The sequence below is a fragment of the Scyliorhinus canicula genome, chromosome 5 (genome assembly GCF_902713615.1).
Source record: "Scyliorhinus canicula chromosome 5, sScyCan1.1, whole genome shotgun sequence".
NCBI classification, from domain to species: domain Eukaryota; kingdom Metazoa; phylum Chordata; class Chondrichthyes; order Carcharhiniformes; family Scyliorhinidae; genus Scyliorhinus; species Scyliorhinus canicula.
In genome coordinates, this window is record NC_052150.1 from 12,274,418 (window position 1) to 12,299,821 (window position 25,404).

The 25,404-nt window shown below is 42.0% G+C and overlaps 1 protein-coding gene across 2 annotated transcripts in view; it reads left to right on the forward strand.

The window, feature by feature from the left end:
* Positions 1-23,825, forward strand: part of LOC119965779 (catenin beta-1) — a 38,176-nt gene extending 14,351 nt beyond the window's left edge. For both annotated transcript variants that reach the window (XM_038796598.1, XM_038796597.1), the window contains 15 exons: positions 12,017-12,072; positions 13,440-13,667; positions 14,083-14,336; positions 14,591-14,829; positions 15,768-15,969; positions 16,058-16,202; positions 16,289-16,392; positions 16,766-17,104; positions 18,379-18,537; positions 18,624-18,743; positions 19,794-19,944; positions 20,824-20,945; positions 21,103-21,163; positions 22,545-22,771; positions 22,923-23,825. In XM_038796598.1, coding sequence (XP_038652526.1) covers positions 12,060-12,072; positions 13,440-13,667; positions 14,083-14,336; positions 14,591-14,829; positions 15,768-15,969; positions 16,058-16,202; positions 16,289-16,392; positions 16,766-17,104; positions 18,379-18,537; positions 18,624-18,743; positions 19,794-19,944; positions 20,824-20,945; positions 21,103-21,163; positions 22,545-22,753 — 2,346 coding nt within the window. In that variant the 5' untranslated portion in view covers positions 12,017-12,059 and the 3' untranslated portion in view covers positions 22,754-22,771; positions 22,923-23,825. The remainder of the gene's footprint in view (positions 1-12,016; positions 12,073-13,439; positions 13,668-14,082; positions 14,337-14,590; positions 14,830-15,767; positions 15,970-16,057; positions 16,203-16,288; positions 16,393-16,765; positions 17,105-18,378; positions 18,538-18,623; positions 18,744-19,793; positions 19,945-20,823; positions 20,946-21,102; positions 21,164-22,544; positions 22,772-22,922) is intronic.
* The last annotated feature ends 1,579 nt before the right edge of the window (positions 23,826-25,404 follow it).

Here is a 25,404-nt window from a genome sequence, read left to right on the forward strand (position 1 = left end):
GCTGACTTACATTGGCTTTGAGCAATGTCTTGATTTGAAAACTTACCTGCTTTCATATCCTACCATAGCCTCAACACCATCTCCCCTGTGCTGCTTCATTTTTGACCCGTTGAGCAACCCCTGTTTTAATTACTTCACTATTATGGGCCATGACTTCAGCTGCCATGGCCTTTAAGGCACTCCTCAACATTTCAACCATGTACTTGGTCATCTGCCCTAGTCTGTGACTTGGTGCCAGATTTTTTTAATAACCCCTGTGAAGCCCCTTGGGATGTTTCACTATGTTAAAAGTGCTGTATAGAAATTATTGTAATATTGAGGGCAACATGGTTAGTAATGTTGAAATTTAGTTCTGTGTATATATAACCATAAACAGAGAAGCAACAGTCTCATTCCTGAAGAACTAGATCCTTGTACTTGCAGAATTGTAGGTAATTTCAAACTTTTTCTTGTACGGGTGTTCATTTTAAGCCAGTTGTACACTGGCTGTTTCGGGGGAAGGGAGCATAGGGAATCATATAATTCCTACAGTGCAGAAGGAGGCCATTCGGCCCATCGAATCTGCACTGACCCTCCAATTGAGCACCCTACCTAGGCCCACTCCCCCACCATATCCTTGTAACACCATAGCCTCATCTAACCTTTGACACTATGGGACAATTTATCATAGCCAATCCACCTAACCGTCACATCTTTGGACTGTGGGAGGAATCCGGCGCAACCGGAGGAACCCCACACAGACACTGGGAGAGTATGTAAACTCTGCAGTTACCCATGGTTAGAATTGAATCCGGGTTCCTGGCGCTGAGGCAGCATTGCTGACCACTGAGCCACCATTCCACCCTATGGAATGCTAAGAAATCTTTTTGTTAAGTTATAGTGGTCTAATAGTTTTTTGTGAATGGTAGTTTAGTATTTAACATGAAATTAAATCCTGAATTGACTTAAGGTGTTTGCAAAATCTCAAATGCGAAAGTATACTTTGCAGCGTTGCTTGATCTTCAAAGGAAAGGTCCTGAAACCAGTCTTTTGGTCTAACCTTTGTGTTTTAATTGTTTTAATTTAATGTTGCAGTCAGTTTAGTGTGACGCTGAACCAAGATGAATAATCATCCTATTGGATGTATGTCTTTGTCTCAAGGGGCATGTTGTAAGCAGCAAGCAACAGAAGCATTATGCTCAAGTGGAATATACATTCAGGTTATTAGTTGCTTTTTAAGTGCATCTTAATTTCACAAGTGTGGATTCTTCGAAATAATGTTACCGTTTGAAGCTCACATTACTGCGCACTGCTAAACAGAAAGATCACTTCAATTCCTGATCTATATGTGTGGAGTTAGCTTATCTTGGGGATAACACTTGGAGCACCACAGTTGACCTTGCCTCTGGTTTAAGGGGGACTGTAATTGACAAGTTATTCATGATGGCCTGCCTTCTCAACCGTACCCCTTGCCTGAAGTGTGGTGATCCTCTGGTTAAATCACCACCAGTCAGCTCTCCCTTTCAAAGGGGAATGCAGCGTATGGTCGTCCTTTACATTTAATTGACAAGTAATGCCTGCTGATAGATGCAAATTGATGTTGGGAAAGGAAAGGGGTGGTCTTGGCTGTGATTCTCCGACAGTTGAAAGGCTGCCAATACTTCCTGTCTGGACTTGCAAGAATGGTTGCTTTTGTAAGGTGCCAGAGTTCCAAACACCTGTGGAACTATGTGCCAACATAAATCGGAGAAAAAAAATACAGATGGAATCTGTCTTCTGCAATAAAAACAATGCTAAAATACTCCGGGTGGGGGGGGGGGGGGGGGGGGGGGGGGGGGTCTGACAGCATCTGTGGTGAGAGAAAAAGGTGATGTTTCAGGTTGATGATCTTTCGTCCATTCTGATGAAGGGTCATCGACCCAAAATGTTAACTCTAATTTTCCATTGATGCTGCCAGACATGCAGTGTAGCCTTTTCTGTTTATATTTTAGATTCCAACATCCACAGTAAATTGTTTGTCTTGTGCAATTCTGACAATTATAATTTTGGTGATACAGATTTTCTGTGGAATCCTGCTGATGAGGTGTAGAAGCTGGAATTCCTGTTTTCATCTCTTCTGTCTGAAGAAATCTGTTTCACACTTGACAGCATTTGAATCTGAAGAATAATGGGTGTTTTAATGGTTCCTTCTGATTCAATCATTACCTACTTGATTTGAACTGTCATTTTTCTGGGACTATTGGGGCAATAATTTATTCATTTAACGCTAGGTGAAATACATGTCCACAGTTTTAGCCTGCCACTGTGCATCAGTTTATTAGGCTCTTTACACCTCAGCTAATTTTATTTCCTGTGGTCTGTGGTAGGGAGACGTGTGTGTCTGTATTGCATCCTGTGTCGGTGAACTGAATCAGTTGTGTGGTTGAAATTGAAAGTTCAGTCAGTACTTTGTAGAAGCTGAAAGCAGAACTTGCTTTGCTATGCAGTGATTTTGAGGTGAGCCACTTGATGGGGCCTTCAATAACAGTGAATTCTAAGTTCAAACTGCTGTGGGGCAGTGTAGTTTGTCTCCTTTACTCCTTTTGGATATCTTTCATACCACTTTTCCACCTTTCAAGTTTGTCATTGCTGTTATCACAAGTCCCTTTGTCTTGCAGCTTGTGTACTATGCTTAATCGGCTGACTTCAACCATGTTAGCCTCCTTTATAATGTATCCCCTTAACCTCTCCCGACAAGAGGGCAACACGGTGGCGCAGTACCTAGCATTGCTGCCTCACGCCGCTGAGATCCCAGGTTCGATCCCGGCTCTAGGTCACTGTCTGTGTGGAGTTTGCACATTCTCTCCGTGTTTGTGTGGGTTTCGCCCCTACATTCCAAATATATGCAGGCTAGGTGGATTGGCCACGCCAGATTGCCCCTTAATTGGAAAAAATGGATTGGGTTTTTAAAAAAAATCTCCCTACAAGTTACCTTTAGCATTGTCCTTCGCCACTGGGAAAAGTGTTTCCTCTGCTCTTTTACCAATTCATACTCTTCCTTAACTCACTTTTCTCTGTCCCCAACCTGTCATAACCAAGCTGTATATAAGGTCACATTAACCAAGTTGTTAAATATGGCTCAGTTTACCCAACTTTGGCAGTCTTGCACCTGGGAACCATGGACATTGGAGCGCATCAGGTATCCTCCACCAAGGCTGAGGCCATGCGCTGTAATGTTCTATGTACACTGTGTATCCTTCCAGTCTTACAAAATGTAATTGTGACTAATGTTGGTGTTTTTCTGGGGCGTTAAGCAAATGTTCCGAATTACAGTCACTGAGCAGGGCTCGAACCCGAGTGGCGTGGAGAAACCCCAATGGATTTTGAGTTCAGCGCCGTAACCACTTGGCCATTGCAGCTACCTATCCTTCCTGTCATATCCCTTCCCCCTCACCAAAGACATATCATCATCCTAAACTGGATCTTGTCAGTTTGCAATTTTTATCCATTCCCTAAATTAATGAGACTGATCCCATGATTCCTCATTCACCCCATGCTACACTCTCAACTATAATTTCTGACCCATGTGTTTGCCAGTATATTTTTTTAATTTAAATTTTTCCAATTAAGGGGCAATTTAACGTGGCCAATTCACCTATCCTGCACATCTTTGGCTTTGTGGGGGTGAGACCCATGCAGACGCGGGGCGAATGTGCAAACTCCACACGGCCAGGTTCTGTGGCGCCATGAGGCAGCAGTGCTAACCACTGTGCCGCCTCCCTTTGTCAGTATTGTTGATGGATGTTTTTAAATGGTCAATTTTCTTCTTGAAAGCCCAGCTTTATTCTGGCAGTCATTTCAATCTCTATTTGGACTTTTCTTGTCCAAAGGTTCTTGGGAGTGAAAGTGTAACCTCTTGGCTTGTTCAGATGCCTTTAGTCTGGTGTATACTCCGTTAGGAAGACACACTTGCCAATGCTATCCTCTGATACTAAAGGCAGAAACTATCGTTTTGTTTGCAGCTAAAAGTAATGCTGCGCACACATTTCACACCGTCTGTCCTCACCACTCGGAACCTAGAATTGCATTCTAATCCACTACCACAACATTACCCAGCTCTATTATCCCTTACCCAGAGTCATGATTCTCTTGGTGATATCTTGATGTCCGATGTTGCCCTTCCTGGTTTCCTGATTCCCATGTTCCTTGATCTCAATTATCCAATACTCTGTCTTGTCCCATCAATCACAGCAATTTTTTTTTATACAGTGACTTTAACTTAATTTGTCTGCGCTGCTTTAGAAATGAAATTGCACAGCCACATAAATGGATACTATGTCAGAAGCTAGGTCAAATAGGTCGGTTTTAATGGGTGGCTAGTGTGGGAAGAGAGGTGAAGAGATTTTGGGAAGGAATACCAGAAATTAGATGGCAGGTTGGGAATGGGTAGTGCTATAGAGGTGGAAATAGCAGTCATAATGATGACACAAATATGTGGTTGAAAGTTCGAGGTCAAATATGACACCAAGCTTGCACAGTCTCTGCCCCGCCCCAATCCTTGCATGCAAAATCACCCAGAGATTTGCCACTCTGCAGTAGTATGTCAAAGATGTCATCAACCCAGGTTCAGTTACATTGAATGTAGTCTTTGAACCCTTTTCAAAAGCTCTCTGATTCTACCCCATAAACCATCATTTAAAGCCATTGCAATATGCACCTCCATAACCCCATTTTCCTCCTGTGCACTTTAGGGTCCTAACTACTTTAAAGGCCATATGAGTGCACATTGTGACCAGCAGTTCAAAGTGTCAAAAATGATGCTCAGTTCTTTGGGAGTGTCAAGAGCCTGTAACCTTTTGAACTGAAACCCTCATTTTCAATTCTTGAAGTCCTTTGTGGACAATGTGCAAACCAGCTTAGTGGACTTGGAAGGACTCCAGTTTGCATGAATGGTGTCTAAACATTCTTATTCTTGAAGATTTGACCAAGAATTTTGGCAAGTTATTTTGGGGCACCACAATTGACCTGATCCTACTGTTGGCTGTCCCCACAATGTTTGGTCAGTAGTCACTGAAATGTAATTATGTGGGAGCAGTTTCCTCTTGTGGACACTGAAGCCAATTATGGTCGGCTTTAAACCATCCTACATAGATTGTTTTTAAAAAAAATTTTGTACCCAATTATTTTTTGGGGCAATTCAGCGTGGTCAATCCTCCTAACCTGTACATCTTTGGATTGTAGAGGTGAGACTCACGCAGACATGGGGAGAATGTGCAAACTCCACACGGACAGCGACCCGGGGCCGGGATAGAACCCGGGTCCTCGGTGCCGTAGGCAGCAGTGCTAACCACTGCGCCACCATGCTGCCCCCTACACAGATTAACTTCACAGACCAACCCAGATTATCTTGTAGGTGTTTTTGCGTTGAACTTCTATAGCTTGGATTCTGGGAGTACAAAGTTGTTTACATGGCTAATATCAGTGCTCCTAGCAAGATTGCCAAAATGTAGAGCTGTGAAAATGCATGTTGAGAATTGGCTGCATTTACACAAGTATAACAAAATGTACAAGTAGTTTAAAAGGTGAAGTTTTGAAATGTTACACATTCTGGTGTCTCATCCTTGGTTTTAAATATAGAAAAATTTGTTTTTCTCTCTCCAGTCTCTGAAGGATCGCATTGTTTTATGTGCAGGTCTTAAAAAGTACCAGGTTGATGTGCGTGAAGCTGGTGTCAAGCTGTTGGTCCGTGTTAGTTAAAATGTGGTGTGAAATGATGGCCTCCAGGACATCCTTGTTAATCACTAATGTGTTTCTTTGTCCTGCTCGGAGTCAAACATCAGCAGGTGCCATGGTTAATGAATATTTGCATTCATTTCCTATTGAGCTTTTGTTGGTCTTCGCATCCCACCCTCCTGCCTGAATTGTCAAGTACTCGTCCAATCTTCAGAGTGGCAGAAGAAGTTGGTGTGTTTGCCTTCAGCCGTAACTACTTCCTTAATGTGTAAGGAGGGTGAACATTATGTAATGGAAGCAGAAATTGGAAAGAATTCCCAGCAGGACTGAGCATGCTTCTGCTGTTTTGTCTGCACCCAGGTGGATGTGAAGAGGGTGCGCTGCCCACTTGAGGCCTCCTGTGTCTGTGACCTGCACAAAGCATCCAGTTTCTCACCGACACTACATAGCATTTACAGTGCAGAAGGAGGCCATTCGGCCCATCGAGTGCACCGGCTCCTGGAAAGAGCACCCTACCCAAGGTTAACACCTCCACCCTATCCCCATAACCTAGTAACCCCACCCAACACTAAGGGCAATTTTGGACACTACGGGCAATTTATCATGGCCAATCCACCTAACCTGCGCATACATCTTTGGACTGTGGGAGGAAACCCACACACACACGGGGAGGATGTGCAGACTCCGCACAGACAGTGACCCAAGCCGGAATCGAACCTGGGACCCTGGAGCTGTGAAGCGATTGTGCTATCCACAATGCTACATGATTTTGTTATATCAGCGCTTCCTTTTTAAATTTATTTTAGTTGTGTTTCTTTATAGTGGCCCTTTATTTAAAAAAAAAAGATGGTGGCACGGTGGCACAGTGGTTAGCATTGCTGCCTACGGCGCTGAGGACCTGGGTTCGAATCCCGGCCCTGGGTCACTGTCTGTGAGGAGTTTGCACATTCTCCCCGTGTCTGCGTGGGTTTCACCCCCACAACCCAAAGATGTGCAGGTTAGGTGGATTGGCCACGTTAAATTGCCCCTTAATTGGAAAAAATGAATTGGATATTCTAAATTTATAAAAGAAAAAAAAAAAATTAAAAAAAAAAGATGGTACGTGTAAATGGGGTCCTTTGTTTGCCACTAAGTCTTGTGACTGTTTTAGGAAAAGGTTTTTGAAAGAGAAAAGTTAGCTGCAGTGTGTGAGAACAGCTCTATAATTTATGCTGCTTTTACATTACAACCTGGGTTACAGTGGGGAAAACTGAGGTTCTTATGCTTAACTCATTATTAGTGGATCGTCTGTAGCATTGTTTTCATAGTAAGTCAAAATCTACAACTTCTTTCCCCAAGATACTGTCGAGGCTAGGTCAGTGGAACTCAGATTTTTATTCTGTCAGGGTAAAGTGGAACAACGTGGGCTGATAAGAGTTATGATACAGATCAGTCATTCAATAGGTTTAAGGGGTTGACTGGCTTGGTTCGTGTCTATGCATTTGCGGCATTGCTTAATGCTCTTGCTTTCCTGACCCTATCCCCTTCCTCATTCAGTTGGTAACCTGTCATCATAGCCCCTACTCTGAGATGTGGTAGTGGAGTTAATCTCTCTCAAGCCCCCTTGGCTGTCTGCCTGCCATTACTTTGTTGGTTTCCCAGCTCTGGTATGAAACCAGAAATTCGGTTCCGAGAGACCTTACTGTGTAAATGCTGACTGTACAACGAAGGCCTTGTCAGCTGAACTGGTTTCCAACTCAAATATTGGAAACTGAGCAAAAGGCAGTTGGCGCTGATGTCCAAGGTTCGATCCCGGCTCTGGGTCACTGTCCGTGTGGAGTTTGCACATTCTCCCCTGTTTGCATGGATTTGGGCCCTACAACCCAAAGATGTGCAAGGTAGGTGGATTGAACCCACTAAATTGTTCCTTAATTAGAAAAATGAATTGGATACTCAAAATTTATAATTTAAAAAAACATTGCCGAAGATGTTGAGAGATGGTGGGGAATATGTGTATGAGAGCTCTTTGGGATCAAATGTGACACCAGGTTTGCAAACAGTCTGGATTAGCATCAGAATGTTGCCAGGGAGGGGGTGGGGCTAGTGGCAAAAGACAATAGCTTTGGTCTTTCCAATATCTGGGGATAGGAAATTTCTGCAGGAATTGCACAATGGGCCCTCAGCAGGTTACTGCACTTGACACCTTCCACAGTGAGCGGTTTAAGTTTAATGACAATTGAATATAGATCAGTGAATTCCCAGGTGATTTTGTAGACAAATAGAACATAGAACAGCACAGAACAGGCCCTTCGGCCCTCGATGTTGTGCCGAGCAATGATCACCCTACTCAAACCCACGTATCCACCGTATACCCGTAACCCAACAATCCCCCCATTAACCTTACTTTTTAGGACACTACGGGCAATTTAGCATGGCCAATCCACCTAACCCGCACATCTTTGGACTGTGGGAGGAAACCGGAGCACCTGGAGTCAAACATCAGCAGGTGCCACATGGGGAGGACGTGCAGACTCCACACAGACAGTGACCCAGCCGGGAATCGAACCTGGGACCCTGGAGCTGTGAAGCATTTATGCTAACCACCATGCTACCGTGCTGCAGTGTCTTCCTGAGTTAGATGGGAATAGTGAGGCATTTGTGATTGTTTCCTAGCCTCTACTTTGTTATCTGATTGTGGCTGACAGCATGCATATCCCTGCTGTTGTCAGGGCTAGATAAGCGAAAATCAGCCTGGTTTCTATTTTGGACTTCTACCCAGTGAAAAGTGTACATGAGTTGTGTGCTTTGCATTCAGCCGTTTGCTGTGAAGGTGCTCGAGGAAAGCAGTTGCTTGGATAAAATGGTTGATGGTGGGAGAGATTGTCGCCCACGGAGTAAACAGTTTCAAAAGAGAAAAAAGGGAGTATTTCAGAAGGGCGGTGAAATGACTCATGCCTATTGATAAATATTTAAATCTGGCTTGTGTTGCCAACTACTGTAGTGTTAAGATTATGGTTCTTAAGTGCAGTGCCTGTCATTCATATGGTTCAAGACAGGGTGCCATCCATATTGGGCAAATACTGATCATTTGCCGGTGCCATAAATGAATCTTAGACTCTATTGAGTACAGCAGTTATTCTGGACAGTGCAAGCATTCCAGTTTCAAAACTTGTGACAGTCTGGCTACCTCTTAAAACAAATCCTGGACTTCCATCTTTATGAAAAGTTAAGATGTAGCTGAGCTATCCTCCTGTGCAATGTTTCAAACTTTGGAGCCCAGCAATTATTCGTCATACTGTAGATAAAGACATCCTGAGAGCAATTGTAACTATTGAAACAGCTGGTGCCAAGTTTCCTCAGTAGTTCTGGTAGTTTCTTGGCCTGTGTCTGTGGGCCTAGTGTTTGTTGAAGGTGAAGAATTAATTTTGTTTTTTAAGAATTTGCTATATGAAGAGCAATGACGATGGTAGCATAATGGTAAAGTCGGCATCATCCCAGATGACCATAGGCTGCTTTCCCCTTTGAGGGTTGCGGAGCTGACTGGTGGTGATTTAACCTGTGGATCAGCACAACATAGATGAGGGGCAAGGTTGAGAAGGCAGGGCCTTTATGAATAACCTCATGGCGGTATTGTTACTGCACTAATAATACAAGGACCACAATGCACCAGAAGCACAAGTCAGCCATTGGTGGAATTTCAATTCAATTGTTTAAATGTGGGGCAGCATGGTAGTACAGTGGTTAGTACTGTCGCTTCACAGCACCAGCGTCCCAGGTTCGATTCCCGGCAGGGTCACTGTTTGTGCGGAGTCTGCACGTTCTCCCTCTGTCTGCGTGGGTTTCCTCCAGGTGCTCCAGTTTCTTCCCACTAGTCCTGAAAGACGTGCTGTTAGGTGAATTGGACATTCTGAATTCTCTGTATACCCGAACAGGCGCCGGAATGTGGCGACAAGGGGCTTTTCACAGTAACTTCATGACAATGTAAGCCTACTTGTGATAATAAAGATTATTATCTGGGACAAAATGCTAACCTCAGTGATATGAAACCACCAGATTGGAGTTAAAAACCCATTTGGTTCAAGGCAGAATATCTGTCTAACCTGGTCCTAAAGGACAATGGTAATTTTTATTGGTGTCACAAGAAGGCTTACGTTAACACTGCAATGACGTTACTGTGAAAATCCCCTAGTTGCCGGTGCCTGTTTGGGTACACGGGAAGAATTCAGAATGACCAATTCACTTAACAAGCATGTCTTTCAGGACTGTGGGAGGACCGGAGTACCCGGAGGAAACCCACGCAGACATGGGGGGAACATGCAGACATTACTGATCCAAGCAGGGAATCAAACCTGGCTTCCTGGTGCTGTGAAGCAACAGTACTAACCATTGCTACGATAATTAGGGGTGGGCAATAAATGCTGTGGTGCCCACATCTCCAAGAATGAATTTTTTTAAAAAAAGGTAGGTTTGATTAAAACCGTACTCCGTTTTGTTTGAACAGATCCTTGAACTGGAGGATTTCTTACGCAAGATGTAAGGGTGCTTCTGTAATCAGGATGATGTTTGTCACTGCAAGTGATGACTAACCAGTTACGGCAAAACTAATTGTCATGTATATGGTAGAACCATGACAGTCAGAGTCATGGTGATAGAGGGTTGAGCACACTCCGGTAGTAAACAGTCAGATTTTGTGTGACTGCTTTCAGCTGTATCATTCTTTGTCCTGTGGGACTGCAAAAGAAACATAACAATGTTGCAATGATTCTTTGAGGTTGGAATCGTGTAATATGGCACTTGTATGCTTGGGCTCATGCTGGATGTTATTCTTTCACTGGTACAGATTGGTAATGGGAGTAGCCAGGTAAAGCTACAATGGGTTTCCTAAAAGATTAATTATTTTCTGAGCAACAGAAGGACAGTTAAAATTGGGCAATCTTCATTAGAACCAAGGTTAAAAACTCTGTTTCTGGTTAATTGGCATGTTTGTGTAGAATGTCTGCTGGCATGACTAATTTGATACTGCCAGTGGGACTGCACCCAAACTGAATCCTAATGATGCATTTAAATTGGAGGAAAGTTTCTAGTGGATATAGAAGCAATCCAGTTACATTCTGTGGGCTGGATTCTATAGCAATAGGATCTATTTAAGATAATTGTCATTCAGCAGAGTTCATGCACCATGGCAGATGGGATAGTGGGAGAAAGAGAACAGTGAAGATATGTAAATCCTACCAGGAGCAAAAATAGCTTTTCTGCTTGTATGGAGATGGGCAAGAACCATTTTTGTCTACTTAAACTGGAGATGCAGCTGCAATGCACTTTGGTTTTGTCAACCTGTCTTAATTGTATTGCTACCCTTGTCCTAAATTTACAAATTTTAATGTAAAAGGAAGAGGAGAGACGTTATCCATTAATCCTTATATTCGTACAAGACCTGGGCAACACCAGTTTTTTTTTAGATGTTTGAAGGCCAAATAAGACATTGTATAGAGATCCATCAATGCTGGCTTAGAACATAGAACAGTACAGCACAGAACAGGCCCTTCGGCCCTCAATGTTGTGTCGAGCCATGATCACCCTACTCAAACCCACGTATCCACCCTATACCCGTAACCCAACAACCCCCCCTTAACCTTACTTTTTTTAGGACACTACGGGCAATTTAGCATGGCCAATCCACCTAACCCGCACATCTTTGGACTGTGGGAGGAAACCGGAGCACCCGGAGGAAACCCACGCACACAGGGGGAGGACGTGCAGACTCCACACAGACAGTGACCCAGCCGGGAATCGAACCTGGGACCCTGGAGCTGTGAAGCATTTATGCTAACCACCATGCTACCCTGCTGCCCCTTAGTTTAACACTTTTGTAGAAGTTCATCTGTTGTGTATTTCAGTTGCCTTGGATTCGATTGCATTCTAAATTTGTTTCAAAACTTTCATAAAATTCGTGCTGGACTTCATAAAAATTTATATTTAATGATGTGTGCTGTCATGATAGGGTAGCTTTAAAGAAACCAACCCATCACATTATAGTAGTTCAAAATTACTCAGCTGATTACTCATCTTATGAGGCTCCATTGTATTTGATGCTGCTACAATTTTATATAAATTAGAGTATTACAGTTATGGTGTAAATCCCGAACTCTCCCTCAGTTACAGCTTAAGGAGAAAGGTGGTGGTCTGGAATAATATCCTAAAATTATTGTGTTTATTTATCTCCACTGATGAACTTGTATATTCCAAGAAACCTAGCTGAGCTGTTGTTGATTTGAATTGTTGGCAATTTTAGTAGTGTTTAATGCTAATTTTGTTTGTGTTTAATCCGCTGTCTTCTTTATTTTAGGTATTGGAGGTTAAACAACTGTTGAGGCTGAATTGAACCGAAGATGACTACCTCAGGTACAATATTAAGTATATTTCCCGTAGCTCTTCTGGCCCTAGATGTTCAGTATTTCCATAGGCCTTGACACACATGAAAGCAAATTGAGCATCTGTCTGCATATTAGTTTAACATTTCTATTTTTGCTTAACATACCTTCTGGAGAGTACTTACAAATGTTAGGTTGACTAATACGCCTGGAGTGTGTCAGTGCTGTTTCCTGGGAAACTGGGTCAGATCGTATGCAAAAATACTTTCAATCTGTGCACCCCACCCACATTCATAATACTGATCTTGACAAGGTAACCAGTGCTACACAGCCAAAAGTAACGCAACTAACATTTTATCTTCCTCTAATGTTAAAACATTTGTGTTCTGCTCAGTATTTTGAAGTATTGCTTTGGGCACATGCATGTGTGCAGTCTTTTCAAACCACTAATCTGCAGAGAGGAATCTAGCCAAAACGAGGAGATACATGGGCTTTTTAAAAATTACCTAGTTCATGAGACTACAACGTATATCAAATTGAGAGCGTATGACGGTGTACTGTAGTCCGTTTGCCATTGTGAGACACTTGGATAGTGTCCCTTGTAATACCAGCTTGCGTGATATTATTTGAAGGTTTCATAACCGTTTGACCAGAAAGGTGGTGTGAATGGATGTGAAATTATAAGTACAGCAGTTTATTCTCTATAAAGTCTATTTTTTCAAAGTAGATGAAAATACAGTATGCATTTATAATACATTTAACGTGAGCGTATAAATTACGGGTGCAAAATAGGAGGCTGCAGCGAGCATTGGAATAGTGGACCTGAAATTGATAAGAGAAATAGTTGATTGTTCAATGACAAACCGGCAAGGCAGAACCAGGCAATGCTATGCAGTTGGCAATTATTATAATGGACTATATGGGCTTGGAAGTTGATGTTGAGCTTGCAGGCAGCATGGCTCAGCTCCAACCAGGGACTGGGGTTGAACTGTGGTAGCAAGTGAACAATGTTTGGGACGGAATGAAGGCTGATGGCTTCAGTCTTCCTAGTATTGAGCTAGAAGAAGTTGTGCATTGTCCAAAGACTGATGTCAGAAGCGCAGCATCACAACACAAGCAGGGTATAAAGGTGATGAAGCAGAAGTGCATATTATAGTGTACAGGTGAAAACTCTCCTCGTATTTTTGGATGATGCCATCAAGGGGCAACCAGTATGTAGGTGGGGAAGAGGCGAGGATAAAGGCCAGATCCTTGAGCGACTTGAAACAATAGTAGGGAGAGGTGGTGAGGTTGCCATTGCTGGAGATGCTCTGACCGGCCTGATAACCAGAGGCTGTATGTTATGAATAAATTAATGCATCTTAAACGCTCAATTTCTGCCCTTTCCCCTGACAATAGCTGATTTGATGGAATTGGACATGGCCATGGAGCCAGACCGTAAAGCCCAGGTCAGTCACTGGCAGCAGCAGTCGTACTTGGATTCAGGTATTCATTCTGGAGCCACAACTACAGCTCCTTCACTGAGTGGAAAGGGCAACCCAGAAGAGGAAGAAGTGGATACCAGTCAAGTGCTATACGAATGGGAGCAAGGCTTCTCTCAGTCCTTCACGCCAGAGCAAGTAACTGGTAAGTCTCTGATTTTTAATTGCTATGAACCATGTGCTTGGGACTCCAAACAGTAAATTGGGATGTGTTGGTAGTTGATAGGTTATGATGCTGTTTTCCTTCCCCCTCTCCTCTTTAGTTTAAGTGGAGAAATGACTCCATCCTTGATGCTTTTCATTATAAGGTACCTGGATCTGTATCTAAAGTGTTGTAACCTGCGAGGCTATGGACTGTGTGCTGGACAATGGGATTAAAAGGAACAGCTAATTTCTATTTTCTCTTTGGCTGGTGTAGACATGATGGGTTGAACGGCCTCTTTCTGAACTGTGACCTTCCTGTGGAGTTCTATTAATCTTGAATGCAGTAACATTCATGGAGTTACATTTAGATTTTTATCTATTTGGTTTTCATTTCTTTTTTTCTATCCTATTGATAGATATAGATGGACAGTATGCTATGACAAGAGCCCAGAGGGTTCGTGCTGCCATGTTTCCTGAAACGCTCGATGAAGGCTTGCAGATCCCGTCAACACAGTTTGATGCTGCTCACCCAACCAATGTACAGCGCTTGGCTGAACCATCACAGATGCTGAAGCATGCTGTTGTTAACCTAATCAACTATCAGGATGATGCAGAACTGGCTACCCGTGCTATCCCAGAACTGACAAAACTGCTCAATGATGAGGACCAGGTAGAGTAACTTGTATAGCATAATTAACAAGTTTTGAACCTCGGCAATCGCTTTTATTATAGCGACTGAGACACCTGCTAAATATTTAGACTGAGTACCCTTGTGACTTGAGTTTAGTGATTAAAAGTAATTTTACATCTTGAGGTTAAAGCTGGTACTATTTTTGTAAATTCCTCTATAATGTAACTTTGAACTCTCCTCCAGGTCTGATATCTATTGTTACTGACTTTTCTTTTCACCCCCCCCAATTCTAGGTTGTAGTAAACAAAGCTGCTGTGATGGTTCATCAACTGTCAAAAAAAGAAGCCTCTCGCCATGCCATTATGCGTTCTCCTCAGATGGTATCTGCTATTGTCCGTACCATGCAGAATACCAATGACGTGGAGACTGCACGCTGCACTGCTGGGACTCTACATAACCTGTCTCACCATCGTGAAGGGTTGCTAGCTATCTTCAAATCTGGGGGCATCCCTGCCCTGGTGAAAATGCTTGGGTGGGTGTTAAGACTTTGGATTGGTGTTAGTTTATATTGAATGTGATTGAGTTTTCTGTTAACAAAGTTTCTCTCCCTACAGATGATGATTCCAAATATGTTAACTGTACTGCTATACTATTTTTTTTCTTTCCAATTCTCTCTTTTCCAATTAAGGGGCAATTTAGCGTGTCCAATCCATCTATCTTGCACATCTTTGGTTTGTGAGGGTGAGACCCACGCAGACACTGGGAGAATGTGCAAACTCCACACAATGACCTGGGGCCGTGATCGAACCTGGGTCCTTGGTGCCGTGAGGCAGCCGTGCTAACCACTGCGCCACCATGCCACCCAGGATTCTGGTTTGTGCTTGGGATTCTCTGCGCGAGGACGAGAATAGGCCAATTGCTACTCATCAGGGAGGAAATCAGCATCCGTTTGTTCAATCAGATCCTCCTGACTGATTTGTCTCTTCTCTCCCCCCCCCCCCCCCCCCATGTTGATTAACTGCCTCAACTTTATGATGGGTTAAGCCTTCACTTGAGCAATAAGTACTTAAATATTTTGAAATGAACTGTTTTCACGGTAGCACAGTGGTTAGCATTGTTGCTCAGGGTCCCAGGTTCGACTCCTGGCTTGGGTAACTGTATGTGCGGAGTCTGCACGTTCTCCCTGTGTCTCGTGGGTTTCCTATGGGTGCTCCGGTTTCCTCCCACAGTACAAAGATGCGCAGGTTAGGTGGATTGGCCATGATAAATTGCCCTTGGTGTCCAAAAAGATGGGGTGGACTTGAGTGGGGTTCTCTTTCAATGGGCCTGTGCAGACTCCACCCAATGGCCTCCTTCTGCACTGTAAATTCTATGTCGAATCCGGAAGATTTTGTTTGCACACTATTTCACAGCATCTAATTAAGATGTCTTTGTTTCATAGACTGAATCATTTTCCTATTGTCTTTGTAGGTCTCCAGTGGATTCTGTTCTTTTCTATGCCATAACAACCCTTCACAACCTGTTGCTGCACCAGGAAGGAGCCAAGATGGCAGTGCGCCTAGCTGGTGGTCTTCAGAAAATGGTTGCCTTGCTAAATAAGACCAATGTCAAATTTCTGGCCATCACAACTGATTGTCTGCAGATATTGGCATATGGCAATCAAGAAAGCAAAGTAAGAGATTTTAAATACATAATTTTTTTAAATCCTGAAACAATTCTGTTAGCCTCAGTTGTGCTAAAGGGACTGTTTTGTTCTATAGTTGATCATTCTGGCAAGTGGGGGGCCCCAGGCACTTGTGAACATCATGAGGACCTATACTTATGAGAAATTGTTGTGGACCACCAGCCGTGTGCTCAAAGTTCTGTCTGTTTGCTCCAGTAACAAACCTGCAATAGTGGAAGCTGGTGAGTGCTTGAGCCTTTCAGGAGTTATTCCTGTTGAATTCGGACAAATAACAACTTTTAAAATACTTTCCACTTCTTCTTCTCAGGTGGTATGCAGGCTCTAGGGCTGCATCTTACAGACCCAAGTCAGCGACTGGTTCAGAATTGTCTCTGGACTCTTCGCAATCTGTCAGATGCTGCTACTAAGCAGGTAACTATTTGTTCATTTTAGTGCATGAATGAAGGAAGGAAATTCACTGTTAAATGGTGACCACAGCAGTTCTTTTTAACTGAACAGTTGACTACTTTTAAAATGACTGTGTACTAATGCACTCTTTTGCGCAAGTGGTAGATTTTTGAAATATGCTGCTCTCTATATAAAATAATGGAAGTGGGTAGATTATGCTGTTCACAGCATTAAAACCCAATAACAATTTGATATGATTAGATTAGCGATCATATCGAAAGGATCTGGCTTTAGTATTTAGGTATCCACTGCTTGGATCAGCGTTGTTTATTTTCTGTAACAGAAATACAATGAGAATCCTGTTGCTTTTGTTTATTACTGCCTTGTTCTGTTTCAGGAGGGAATGGAAGGTCTCCTAGGAACCCTTGTCCAGCTCCTGGGATCAGATGATATTAATGTTGTGACATGTGCAGCAGGTATCCTTTCTAACCTGACATGTAATAACTACAAGAACAAGATGATGGTCTGCCAGGTTGGTGGGATTGAGGCGTTGGTGCGCACTGTCCTCCGAGCTGGTGACAGAGAAGACATCACTGAACCTGCCATTTGTGCTCTTCGCCATTTGACAAGCAGGCATCAAGATGCAGAGATGGCCCAAAATGCTGTACGCCTCCACTATGGGCTGCCTGTAGTGGTTAAGCTACTGCACCCTCCATCACACTGGCCTTTAATTAAGGTAATATCCCAAAACATATTTTCTTTAGCTGAAAATATTAAATGCTATGAAAAGTGGATGGACTGCAGTTTGTAGGGTTTTGGCTCCTTTAAAAATCTCCCTCCTTTTTCTCCCTGCAAGTTTACTTATTTTTGTAATGTGGAACTTCCTCATCAATAGCTACAGCTGGTTTAGCACAGTGGACTAAACAGCTGGCTTGTAATGCAGAACAAGGCCAGCAGCGCGGCTTCACCGAACAGGCGCCGGAATGTGGAGACTAGGGGATTTTCTCAGTAACTTCATTGAAGCCTACTTGTGACAAGTGATTATTATTATTGTTAGCGGTCTGATTTTCTTGTCCTTTGTCCCTCCCACAGTAAGCATTGGGTGGTAGCAGGCCCATAATACTCTGATAACTAGTTTTCCACTTGTAAGTTTGATATTATCTGACCTGCAGAGGAGTTTGTAACAGCAGCTGATTTTTTTCCTTGCCCCGTGTCTACATGCGAGTGTGCAGCAGCGTTAACTTATTAGGAATCTGAGTGGTCCTTCCAAGACTTTTAACCTCTGAACCTCCAGATCCTGAAGCCACCAGGGCCCCCTTATCTCAGCCCAGTGAAAATCAGGTGACTATCTGTTGAAACCTGGGGTTTCCTGGCTGGTTCAGAACACAACACGGTGGAATTGGAAGAGCTAAAGGATAGCTTACATAAATCTTCTGGGATCGAAACACATTTTTAACAGTTAAGGAATCTGTTTTATTGTTTTAAAAATAAAGTTCATTGTAACTTCAAGCATGTTTTTGGCTGAAGTTCTTATGAATATAGTTCCTATGATATGGGGGACTAATTTCCATCTTGTGTTCCATAATAAGAGTTAGACATTTCCTTTATTTCAACCCGCAGCAATGCTTTCTCTAAACTGCACTGCCAGGTTACTACACAGCAAACTGAAACACTCTGTACACAAGTAGGCCACTTTAAATTACTGCATGGATGGTCAAAAGAATTTAAAAGGGTTGTTAACTTAAGAAAAGAAAGGAAATATTGATTCACATCCATCAAATTTATAACATTTTAGGAATAGGTGGGAAACTGCCGCTGAATCGGAAAGTCCTTTTGGAGATCTTGAAACAACAGTGCTTTTGTATTTTGTGTTCCTCCATAGGATGTGATTGTTGCAAGGCCAGCATTTGTTTGTTTCCCCTAATTGGCCCTGTGAATATTGAAGGATTTGCAAGACTATCGTCTGAACACATTTAATGGCTTCTGTGGCTTGCTCTTTTTTTTTTGAAGGCTACCGTTGGTCTCATCCGTAATCTGGCCTTGTGTCCAGCTAACCATGCCCCACTTCGTGAGCAAGGTGCCATTCCAAGATTGGTTCAGCTGTTGGTTAGAGCTCACCAAGACACCCAGCGCCGCACATCAATGGGAGGTACACAGCAGCAGTTTGTGGTAAGCATATTCGGGAATATCTATAATGGTGATTTCTGAAGGAGTGGAATCTGCATTTAGAATCCTCCCTGGCTTTTGTTTGGTAGGAGGGAGTCAGAATGGAGGAGATAGTGGAAGGTTGTACCGGAGCCCTTCATATTCTTGCACGTGATGTTCACAACAGGATTGTTATACGAGGACTCAATACCATTCCGCTTTTTGTGCAGGTAATTTATTTTGCATGCTTTCTTCCTTGGCATACACTCCAGTGGATTATAGGTCATAAACTGGCACTTGGTCAACTGCCCATTATAGTTCTCATAGAAATGTTTGCGTTTTGGTGGAGGTGGGTGGCATGGGGAAGGTGGTTAGAAACCATGCTGAGCTCGACCTTATCTTACCCTCGTTTGACGTCCAACTCCTACAATGCCCTTTCCGTATGTTCCTGCAGAGGAGTCAGTGGAGCACTTTGACCATTACATCTCCCTTTCCTAACCAAAACTGCCTGATTTAAAAGTAATTCAGCACTGACTAGGGATTGAACCGTTGACGATGTTTCTAATCTGTATGGCTCATGCATGTAGTGTAGACATATTGAATCTGGGTGCCTGACATGTCTGTCTCATGTTAAGCAAATTCTGTTTCCACATTGAACAACTGATAGTGAATCTACATTCACCACTGGAGCCACTGACTTAGTCCAGTTATCAACAACAATTCTGCATAGACAAAACCTAGTTCTCTACTTGTAAGCATGGTCATTTCTCTGAAATCTATCAATTTAGTGAAGTGTAGCTGCAGTTGCAATGAAGGAAACGTGGTAGCTCATTTTATACACAGCTAGTTCCCAAAGCAGAAGTGTGATAATGACCAGGTAATCTATTCTTAGTGCTGTTGATAGAAGGGATAGTTAATAGCGAGACCACTGCTTTAACTCCCTTGCTAGTCTTTCAACATTGCCATGGGGTGTTTCACAAGGTCTTCGTTTAATGGAGATGATTTTTTAAAATCCAGCTATTGTAAGTGGACAGTTGCATAATTGGGAAAGAGATGTAGGTATCACAGGAAATTGCTTCTGAACCTGCTTTGCGGTTGGAAATGGTATCTGCTACGTTTGGTTACTGTAGCTAACTGCAAAAAAATTGGTGATCCACTTGACAATTGATGTGCACATTTGTTTAAAATTGAATTCTAACTTAACAATGTAAAGTGCAATAGTGCTTTTTATAATAAAATGTAAAGATCCATGGGCTTAGTTATAAACTTTTCCCTTGTAGCTACTGTACTCTCCAATTGAGAATATCCAGCGGGTGGCTGCTGGTGTGCTCTGTGAATTGGCTCAGGATAAGGAAGCAGCCGAAGCTATTGAGGCTGAAGGGGCCACAGCTCCTCTGACAGAGCTGTTGCACTCTAGAAATGAAGGTGTAGGTGAGTATATTGAAATGGCAAACCTGGTTTGTTGAGTAAAGGGGTGCATGATTAATGGGATGTTGCAGTTGATTGTGCAAAGCTTGTATGAGAGAATGATTGAAACCTGTTGAGCCAATCTAATATATCCATTGTGTGATTGGTGTGTTCAAAAGCACCAGGAATTCCACAGGCCTAATGTGAATTTCTTATTCCAAAAAAATGGACCGTAGATCTCGGGTCATTCAATGTCAAACTGATGCCAATGTGACTACAGCACATCAGTAGACTAAGCTGGTAATGGCACTGGCTTAAAATTCTGCGTCATGTACTTCACACAAATCCAAAGCAACAAACTACCAACATTTATTTTTTTTAAATTCATTTTTCCAATTAAGGGACAATTTAGCGTGGCCAATCCACCTAGCCTGCACATCTTTGGGTTGAGTGAAACCCACGCAGACACGGGGAGAATGTGCAAACTCCACACGGACAGTGACCCGGACAAACTACCAACATAGCCAAAAAAAGTGTTGGAAATACTCGGCAGGTCTAGCAGCACCTGTGGAGAGACAGTTGATGTTTCATGTTGAATTGCTTCTATCAAAATCTGACACATTAACTCCATTTCTTCACAATTGCTGAGCAGATCCAGCATTTTGTTTTTATTTTGGCTTTCCAGCATCTGCAGATTTTGACCATTTGTTTTTATTGTCCAGATGGCCTGCCTATTCATTTTTGGCTGTTCCTTACTACATAAGATGCACATTGTCTCCAATAGTTTTGTGTTTGTTCAGATTGTTCCCAAGAGTATGCAGAGGTTAAGATCTTCTTGGAACTGATTGTGTCAAATGGGATAAAAGTATAAATTGTAATGAAGTCTAATTTATATTTTTATAGCTACCTATGCTGCAGCAGTATTGTTCCGTATGTCTGAGGACAAACCGCAGGATTATAAGAAACGCCTGTCTGTTGAACTTACAAGCTCACTGTTTCGGACTGAACCTATGACATGGAATGAGGTGAGCTTCCCAGTTTGTACATATTTTTCTGAAGAATATTTAACTTTGCTTTAAAATATTTGAACTGAAAGTTATTTTATGTATTGATTTAAGCTTGGGGAGGGATATCTGAAATGGCAATTATAATTTGGCTTTTTCAAAACTTTGCTCTAAACAGGCAGGAGATCTTGGAATTGACATGGGAGGCCAAGGTGAACCTCTTGGGTACCGTCCAGATGGTGTGTATACTTTGTTACCAGTTGTTTTTTAGTTCAGAAAGAACAATGGTGTTAAGTATTTAAATAGTTTAGAGAAATGGAATTCGGCAAATTGCTATAGGTCCAGTTATTACATTCCAGCAAGGTTCTTGAATAATAAACAGCCGAGATAGAAATTCTTTCTATTCTGAAGTGGTGACATAGCTAATTTGTATGGCCTGCAGCTCAGCATGGTATGCAATACAGCACCTCATTTGAGCTGCTGTTTTAAAAATTAAAAGGGATGCTGTGCCTAGGAACAGCAGCAAATCAAGAGCCACTCTAAAGACAACTTTTGTTTGTGTGCTAAGAGATGGAAGGTACAGCATTGTCACCTGATGTTTAGCACCAGCAAGGTTGTTTGTATGCATTCTTACAATAAACAATAAAAGTGATTGTTCAGAAATTGTAGCCAACTCCATGCCCCGGTCCAGTGTTGTCAGATTCCAGAAGATTTGTGATCTCTGATTCCAGTAGAACTGTAGGGGATGGAGGCCAATTTGGAGAAATAGAGTAGGCTATCAAAGAAAAACATTGACGGGCAGATACTGAACAGTGACAATTAAAGGATGCAGTTGAAAAGAAACCAGAGAGCAAGTGAAAAAGAAAATTGGGGGTATGGATTATCTTTCAGCAGAATATAAATGGAGTAATGTGGGTAAACTGAAATCTGAGAGATTCTGGCTTGCATTAGAAACCTCAATTTCAGGTATTTTTTATTAAAGGTGACAGTGAAGTACTTGGTAACAAACTGGTGTTCATGAGAAACAGATGGAGATGGTTTTATCTTTGTGGAAAGATACCATTTAAAGTTTTAATCTTCATAAATATGGATTCCTAACTCCATATTAAATCAGAAATGTCTGGGACCAGAATGGTTTCAGAAATTACCAGAGACTGCATGAAGTTACTGACTTAAGCTAAGGAACTGATATTTTTTCAACAATCTTCATGATTATCACAGGTTTTCATATTTATATTGCAAGAGTAATTATTGGTCTTTGAATAATTCTCTGCATGCCTCCCCTGTATATAACTCATGGTTTATTGAATCATTGGTATGCTGCCGACAACAATGTGCTTTATATCTGTGCAGCCACTTTAGAAAAGAAAAGGCTGCTCTATTTGAACAATGCAAGAACTGTTGAGTAATGAATGTGGCCTTGGCCTTTCATGCTTTCTAACTTGGCAGAGCTACGAGAAGCTGGAGGATATGAAATGTGTTCTCACACTTTTGATAGTTGCTGTTTTGTTATTGCCTCACATTGGTTCTCATTCTCCTTTTATTTCCCCCCTCCCTCCCACACCCTCTGCTTGACCCGTTTCCCTTTTTGCTTGCCCTACCGTTATTCTGTGAATATAGATGCTAGCTTTCGCACTTACCATCCAGGAGGATATGGACAGGACACCATGGGTATTGACCCGATGATGGAGCATGATATGGGTGGTCACCACCCTGGTGCTGAATACCCGGTTGATGGGCTGCCAGACCTTGGACACGCCCAGGATTTGATGGATGGGCTTCCCCCAGGTGACAGTAATCAGCTGGCCTGGTTTGATACAGACTTGTAAATATAATCTTCATAATAGGTATGGACATCATATAAAAGTTATATTAACTAACTTTGCACCATTACAATTTCCACTTGAATCTTTGGGTAAAATTTGACTAAATTGATAACTTTAATCGTATTCTGTTGAAGTGCTTTATAATGACCAAGTTTCTTTTTCTTTTCTGCAGTTATACTGTCTGAATGAACTTGCATTGTGATTGGCCTGTAGAATTGCTGAGAGGGCTCGAGGGGTGGGCTAGTTTCTCAGAAAGTGCCTGACACTAACAAAAAGCTGAGTTTCCTATGGGAACAGTCAAAGTAAACTTTTTGTTCTGGTCCTTTTGGTCGAGGAGTATTGGAGGGAATGGAATGGATTTGGAAATGGCTGCCTACTTTGAAAGAACGCTCAAGATTGGATCAAGAGATGGAACTTATTAAAAACTCTAGCCTTGCCTGTTAACATTTTTTATTATTTTTTAAAAATCTCTGTAATGGTACTGATGTAGCTTGCTTTGAAGTAGAATAGACTAGTAAAAGATATTCCTTTTAACATAGTATTGTAGTGTTAAGTTATAGTGGCAATGTTATAGCCGTTCTTGATTTTTAATAACTGAAGTAATTGTGTAGAGCACTAATTCATAATAGATTTAATTGTATTCTGAAGTGTAACACTGTGTAGCTTTTGTATAAAAAAATGTGAAATTAGATGAAAGTCCACTTGCAGTTACTTTTAATATGCTGAGAAATGCAAGCAGGTAAAATGAAACGTGTTTGATCAATATTGCTTCATCCTAGGGATTTTTGGGAGGGCTCAGTAGAACTGTCATTTCTGCAATGGTTGTAATAGTTTAATGAGGACACTCCTCCACCCATATCCCAAAATCTATTGTATCCTGCAACGCAGATGCTTCTTGGAAATATGCGGTTGTAGAAACAGAATTAAACTGGACTTATTTCATTTTTGTGTGAGTGACTTGATTACTAGAGATCCAATATTAAGTTTATATATAGTTCATGGAATTTTGTCTCCTCTTACATAATTTCAAGTATGTACAAGTTGATTGAATAAAAAATGGTTGAAATTTCCAAAATCTTTTTCTAGGATGCTTCATTCATGCACTGGATCCTTACGGTCTCTCTTTTAAAGAGGAATCGACAGCGTGGCTAATTTTGTCAAACATTCTTGGATATCTTAAATTTCCATTAAAATTCATTTTACTGCCAGAATTGTTGACGACACCTGTGCTTTCTTCCTACGAACAAAACATTTGCAAACACCTTTAATCAAATTAGTTGAAGCATCAAATGTCTTGGTCAATAGCAGCAGTATGTAGACCGTACATTTTGGTGTGGTGTTTGCTGACCTCCATTTGGATGCTTCAATAAACTTTGATACTCATTGGGCTAGGTAATGAGGAGAGGGGTAAAGCATGATATTTCTATTCTGGCAGTTTTTGACTAAGGTTGCATAGGCTGTATCGTATGGGGATGGATGCATGGGATAGATTTTTTTCTGATCAAAAACGGGTCAACGGGATATGGTGAACAGGCAGGGAGGTGGATTTAAGACCGGGAAGAAATCCGCCATGGTCTGATTGAATGCTGGAGCAGGCTCGAAGGGCTGAATTGCCTCATGCTCTTAATTCCTATGTCCTATGATCAGAACCATTATGATCTTTTGTTTTCATGGGTTGCACAGGTGTGACTATGAAGCTATGTGTGCTTTTAATCAATGTTCCCAAAAATTGACATATATCCAAGTTGCTGATCCTAATTGATCTTTGTATTCAAACTGATGGATAAAACCAGTTAGCAGCAAAAATCAAACTCTTCAGATGTCCTGGCCCATTAAATTCAATAAGAAGTCTTACAACACCTTCCTCAGGTGAATGGAGCAGTGCTCCGAAAGCTAGTGATTCAAAACAAACCTGTTGGACTTTAACCTGGTGTTGTAAGACTTCTTGCTGTGCTCAACCCAGTCCAGCGCAGGCATCTTCACATCTTCCCAAGATTGAGTAGAATACAGAACATACATAGAGTTAATCTTCACATTAAATTCAAATAAGAAATTGGAAAAAGATTGGCAACTGGAATAGCTTGATGTCTATGTGCTCATGGGCTGCTGTTGTATGACATGACTCATGCTCTGACAGTATGTAAATGGCTACGTGAGGTACAATTAGATTGTGATGTCCATGGAATTGTGGATGATGGAGAAGGAGATGCACTGATCTTTCTGGTTAATTGCCCGTCATCAGCAGTAGAAGCATTATAGTTGGTCTTTGCATCAGGTGTGAGAGGAGGAGTAGCTGCCATGGTTCTTGTTCACCACTTACTGAGTTCTGTTTGGCTTCCCACCCTTCTAGTGATTTGGGCCCAGCTGTGAAGGGATGGGCACATTGACAAAATAGCTAGGTGACAACTTCCATAAGTACGGCAAAGCTTTAAATTCATGAATGGAGATGGGTAAATCTGGGGACTGTACCACTGCATTTCATACGGAGGGTGGATGTGGAAGGATATCCGTTCTGATCTGTAGTAGTTTCAGTACCTATACATGTCTGAACAGAGCAAAATCTATTCCTGTTCAGGAGTAATGAAAGCTTTGTTGTGAAAGACACATGGATTGTACAGACTTCTCATTTACATCCACATATTGAGGCAGGTCTC